The sequence below is a fragment of the Convolutriloba macropyga genome, chromosome 9 (genome assembly GCF_964194025.1).
Source record: "Convolutriloba macropyga chromosome 9, txConMacr16.3, whole genome shotgun sequence".
NCBI lineage: Eukaryota > Metazoa > Xenacoelomorpha > Acoela > Convolutidae > Convolutriloba > Convolutriloba macropyga.
Genome location: NC_134476.1, coordinates 46,043,384 through 46,049,383, shown reverse-complemented (window position 1 = coordinate 46,049,383; position 6,000 = coordinate 46,043,384). Strand labels below are relative to the sequence as shown.

General features: G+C 34.5%; 1 protein-coding gene across 1 annotated transcript in view; it reads right to left on the bottom strand.

Annotated features, from left to right (window-relative positions):
• Window positions 1-852: 852 nt before the first annotated feature.
• The window catches only part of LOC142345412 (uncharacterized), a 127,488-nt gene continuing 122,340 nt past the window's right edge, over window positions 853-6,000 (bottom strand). Inside the window, exons 3-4 of the mRNA XM_075397459.1 lie at window positions 4,337-4,431; window positions 853-996 (exon numbers count right to left, since the gene is read on the bottom strand). Of these exons, the coding sequence (XP_075253574.1) occupies window positions 868-996; window positions 4,337-4,431 (224 nt within the window). The 3' untranslated portion in view covers window positions 853-867. The remainder of the gene's footprint in view (window positions 997-4,336; window positions 4,432-6,000) is intronic.

Below are 6,000 nucleotides of genomic sequence, written 5' to 3'. Positions count from 1 at the left end.
AGCAATATAAACTTTAAATTTGGCACAGTTGCGGTTAATAGATACATTCAGTGCCAAAATGAGACAGAGATAGATTCAGCGCGGAATCCAGTTATACGTTATTGCGATAAAGAGATACTTAAACCGAGAGCCCAAAAAATAAGGTATACAGTTTGTATCTCAGTTCCGCGGTTAAAATTTGGCTGCTTTTGCGAAAAAAGGTTGCGCAATTCCTTCATTTTGGCCCGATTCTGCTAAAGTATCTTTTTGTTGCAACATTGTTGCACTTTTAATGTGTTAGTATTGGAAAATCAACCAAGAGATACACACATCGGGCAGATTTTTCCATATCGGTCAGGTATACCTTTGCGGCCTTATGACGCAAGAAAAAAAGCCACAATGAGCGGAGTGGTCTTTGAAAGCCTTATTTGTCAGGCATTAAAATCGGGCATTCAAATTTTAGATTAAAAGCCTGCTGAAAATCCTGTATTTGAGTTACTTTTATCCCCTGATACCCCTGACAAAATGTAAGACTTTCCACGATATAATTAAGTTTATTCCGTAACTAAAATTATTATATTTGCGTAACTAAAGTTTTTTAATTATTTGCGTAACTAAAAACAAGGTTGAAAATATATAAGAATTGTGAAAAATGGTGACATGTTTTAGTCACTCGATACAAAACGCAGAATTTATTGAAATTCGTCTTTTCTCACATTGGCCTCGTAATGCACATAAAAAGTTATCTAGCCGACAGTCCCCTCTGAACTTATTTGCCCCGTGTGTCTTTCGAGAGGAAATTGTCCCAAGTTGATTGGTTTATGCTTAAATTAACTTTCTCTGGTACCCTTTCAAGAGTTTTAGTTTCCCCCTTTTTGGAGAGGGAAACTACTCTTTGGTGAATGTTACTAACTTTGGTCCGACTCCACAGGTGCATGGTGGATGTCTGATCAGATGGTCGTACTTTTTCGCCACCTCATCATGGAACCACACACTGTCCACTCTCCCTCCAGTTATCTGAAATGGACATGCAATTTTTAACAACATATTCATTAAAAAATAAACTTGGGCCCTGGATATCGCTGAAAATTACTTAAAAATTGTACTAATTTAGACTGTTTCTTTCATATTGTAATTTAATTCTCCAGCTCAAAACCTACCTTGTTATAATGCTCTAAATTGCGCTGGAAAGGGCTGAAACTTTCAGAGATTTAATACAGTAACTTACTTCAGGGCTTCAAAGCCTATCAGTATTGAAACAGAGAATTTGAAATCTAAATAGTAATTTCAGCTTTGAAAACTGGTATCTGTAAGTTTTTTTTTCACTATCTGGTTACCAGGACCATTGCCTCCATATTTTGGTTTCTTCAATGCGAAGGCTAAGAAAACTTTTCCGTCAAATCGAAGTCTGATGAGCACCCTAATTGCATAACTTTTAGCATGTTAGTTGCAAGTATTATTGAATGAGAGTGTTGTCTTTTCATTTCAGCTCCATATGGTTAAGTAAATTGCTAATTTTTCTAAATAGAACAATTTCTGAGTTCAACTTGCATACAGTTTTTGGAACCTAACTTCCGGCCCTAGGGTCTTCAAAATATTAAGCTTTCTGATTATTTTCTCTTGAACGAAGTTCATAGCAATTATTGTAAACGTGTGTCTTTTTTCTTATGCAAAGTTTTTGCTTGCTTGACAATTTTGCGCCTTTCTTCTAGAACATTCTTCGACTTCTCAAGTGATTTTTTTTACGCTTTCGTTCATCATTTTTTAGTGATCTCTATTGCTCTCACTGCGAACTAAAGCTTGTTGCTAATATATAATTGCTTGCAGGCAGCAAAATTAAGTCACTCATAGCGAAGTGGTTAGTGCGCTCGACACTGCATCGGGAGGTAAATGATTCGAAAACTGCTGGGGGCAAGTTTTTTTTGCACCCATAAAGAAAATTAATTTAGGCTACAAACCCCGAATTAAATTGCCTCGCCTGACGTTCACTAGCAATTCTAACAAAGTTTGTCCATTTATGTTTATCTTGCTCACGTAATTCCAATTTCCTTTATTTAGATTTTGCATTCTCAAATAAGATTTAATAAGTTAGTGCAAAAACTTTACAAAAAACGCGTACAGCTTGCAGCTGGAATTGACGACAACAACAGAAAATTTGGTATGTGATGAGTTCAACAAAAACAACTTCTTGATCGTTATTCTATGTTAGTAACTAATAACATAGTAGAAAAAAAAGTCTCAAATGGAAATACAACAAGGAGAAATTGAAAGACTTGTTTTTCCACATCTCATGGTAGTGTCGGCTTTTGTTATTGATGGTGAGCAACGCAAATGAGCCAAAAAGCAAGTCCAGAAAAAAATATAAAAATCCTGAACAAAAGAAAATCCCATTTTCTTCAAGTTATAATGATGTCAAGTTGATCAAATTAAATCACCCGAAGTTGAAAAATTTTATATTTTTTTCCAGAAACAAAAAGTCTGGGAAAATGCAGCTTGAAAAACGACGAGCATGCCAAAACGTATAGTTCGCGAAAAAAAAATCTTCCGATTTTTATGTAAATGTTAAGAAGCGCGTTACCTCATATCAAAGAGCACGCAAGAACAGTTTGAAAATAGTAACCTCTATGCATTATTTTTAAACGGAAAACTGTAGATTCTGATAGTTAATTTTTAATTGCAATGAGCTGCAAGGCGATAAAAGCTTCAAGGCAAGAAATATCAACAAATAAAAGCTAAACAAAAAAACATCAAATTTTTTCGAAAACTAATAGCGTTTTTGTCGGCAATAACAGCTGCAAAAATATCACTGAGCAAATCAGGTTGCAATAAAATTTTTTTTAAGAATTTTTTTACTGAAATTAAGCGACAAGACAACAAAATTAGACATGAAGAAAACTCAAAAGTCGGAAACTTTATTTACAAGCATTAATGTCAAAATTTAATTTTGTTTCGCCAGAAAACAAAATTTCCTAGGCTGAGAATGTGAATCAATTCAAGAAGACAAAGAAAACCGAAGGAAAAAAAATCAAAGTTAATATTTTTGATTACCAAGGATTTCAAATTAAAAAGCATAAACTATTGAACTCGAGCAGTAATTTTTTTATCGCTCCATGTTGAGCACAATGGTCCGTCCAGCTATTATTGAGACTAAGTGGTTGTTACGCAAACACGATAGACTAAAAAACAGTCGAACCTAGAATCAGCTTAATGAAAAAATACGCGTTGTCGCAATAGTTTCCTGCTGGAAATGTTTTTGAATGAAAAAAATTAATATTTTCACGTTTGGATCTTTGAAAAGACCACCAGTGATATCTGCCATTTATAAGAAATATAGATATGAAAACAAAAACAAAACAACAAGCAGAAGCTAAACTCAAAGCTTCTACAAAATTTAACGGAAGCAATGTTAAAAGTTGTAAACACATAAACTAATGACTGAACGTCATAAAAGTTTAGCAGATCACCTTTGCATGAATTAAGCAATAATATACACTCCTGGAACAGTTGTTTTCAGAATTAAACTCTTTGCAGGAACAAACACCGAAAACATCAGTCGAATAACAGCACGGAATGAAATTTGTTTATTATAACTGAACAGTTAGTCATAATTACTTCAATCGAAAAGCCATTATTTTTTTCAAATAATTACAAAAGGTTTTATATCCAGGTCTCCAAAGCAGTAGAGAATGGGCTCAGCAAAATTTGATCACCATGAAGACACTTTGCATCTTTTCCTCTACTAAATTGTTCCTTAAAAAATGAGCATTCTAGAATCAAAATGGGTTCAAATAGAGATCAGAACGCGCATGAATTAATTTTGACGATATGTTTTTTCAAAAAACCGAACATCTTTGCTTATTTCTAGCAATAATTGGTCGCTCGCATGCACTCAAAACTTAAATCGTTAAATCTTTACGTCTCACTTTTTTGGTAATAAATAGCTTAATGTAGATGATGAGAACCTATTGATGATTTCATTTATAGATGAATATAAAATTCCTTTTTTGGGCATAATATATCAACTAAATCCTGATTAAATCCTGTCAGTATGCAATATGTATTTTTAAAGGGAGCCTAGATTTCCAAGGAGTAAAAAAATTTCCTGTGCTGCTTCTGAACCAAGTTTAATATTGTCGTTTATATTTGAACAGCAGTGGTCAAAAACAGATTTTACATTGGTTTTTTAAGCTACTTGCTATATAGTTTACAAATTTTCAACTTTTGACTTAATTCTGAGTATTACTCATTTTACTTCTCAATAACTGGTTTGACCAGAAACGAGTTTCAGCAAGTGAATTTACATATTTGCTATGGGCATAGAAATCAGTAGCCAGTAAACTGGAAGTCTGAATCTCACCTTAGTCTTCAGTTGTTCCTTTGTGAATGGCTCTGGTTTCCTCAACACAGCCAGAAGATCTTCCGGAATATACTCCAGTGACTTTTTTGAGACATCTGAAATAAAAACCTACGTCACACCCTCAAATCACACAATATTTCAGTGAATTTGAGAACTGAAAACTTATCCTGGCAACACTATATATCAGAGATCAAGCGAGAATGCATGAAAACTGCTTAAACGTATCGAAGTCTTTGTAGGATAGTCCTTGGGTATATGACAAAGCAGATAAGTGAATTAACGCCAAAAAGAGCAATTAAGCAAAAATAAATCGACATTTATTGTTCGTTTACATTTTCTTTGACCCAACTATCAATTTGCTATCAATTATCGGAAGCAATCAATCAATTTACGTCACTTGAAGTCATGTAATTGAATTTGTTCCCTCTATTTATTTATAACTAATTTGTTCCGATTTGAAATACAAATTTTAAAATAATGGCGCAAATATGTGATCATATAGATAACTAACTACGCCATATTATAAAACATGACGCCAGCCCCATACTGATGCAATTGATACTCTAAGTTGGGGACACCAGAAATTTAAAGTGTCTGATAGAACTTGTCTTGCGGTTTGCCGGACTTTCCAGAATATAAAGATTTCTGGCACTCAGGGACATAAGTCTTCATTCTTATTCATCCCAGTCATATAACTTGAAAACAAAAGTTTTGTTCTGTTATTGGCAATTAAGGCATTCTCAATATACACAAAACCACACAGAAACCGGATTGATGTTTAATCTGTCCCAAGGAGTGCGGCATTTTGACATTGATTTCCTGATTTATTTTTATTTTTTTTCGATCTGATTTTTTTTAGAAATAGTTTTCTCAATTCACTCATTGTCCGTTCTAGGTCTAATTTTTTTTGCATTCATTGAAAATTTTTGAACTGTACGTCTGGACTTGCCCTGCTATGTTTTTTAATTCGTCATCTCCAACGATTTTTCTTGCAACCTGACTTCTTGAAATTGACTTTTTCCAATTTCATTGGCTTCTACTGCTTTGCAGTTAAAACTTGTGTGCGTGACGTCATTTGTTCTGCTTTTAGGTCGATTGCGTGACACACCACAGGTGTCTAAAGCGGCTATTTTCCAGCAATTTGCCGGCTTTGTTTTGGCGTTTGAGACCTGTTCACGACAGATGGACTAGAGCGCCTAAAGGTGTGAAAGTCATTTCAAAATGGTAGTTTTTTTAGTGAACGTTTAGTTATCATTGGAAGCTCTCAGAAAACATTTAACTCGACTCTGCAAAAATGGAGTAGGTACTCCAAGGCTCAGATTAAAAAACTAACGAATGCACTGGACAGTAGTTCAGGGATGGTTGCATTTTAGGGGTTTGTGATATTAAGAACTTGGAGCTGTCTCCCCTACTAGAGCTTGCTCAAGTTCTTTGGTTCAGTTTCTTCAATTCAACATTACGTCTAAATTGCTTGAACGGATACTCCTACAACGGTGTCTACTACCACGAAGCACTTGAGGAGCTGCAAATGGAATCTGAGAAATCTAAACACATCGTCTCAAAACGAGGAACCAACTACCTTTATTAACTTTGCATCTTATCAGAGGAGATTGTTTCAAGCATTTCGATAGAACAAAATTAAAGCATATCTAAGGTCATTGACG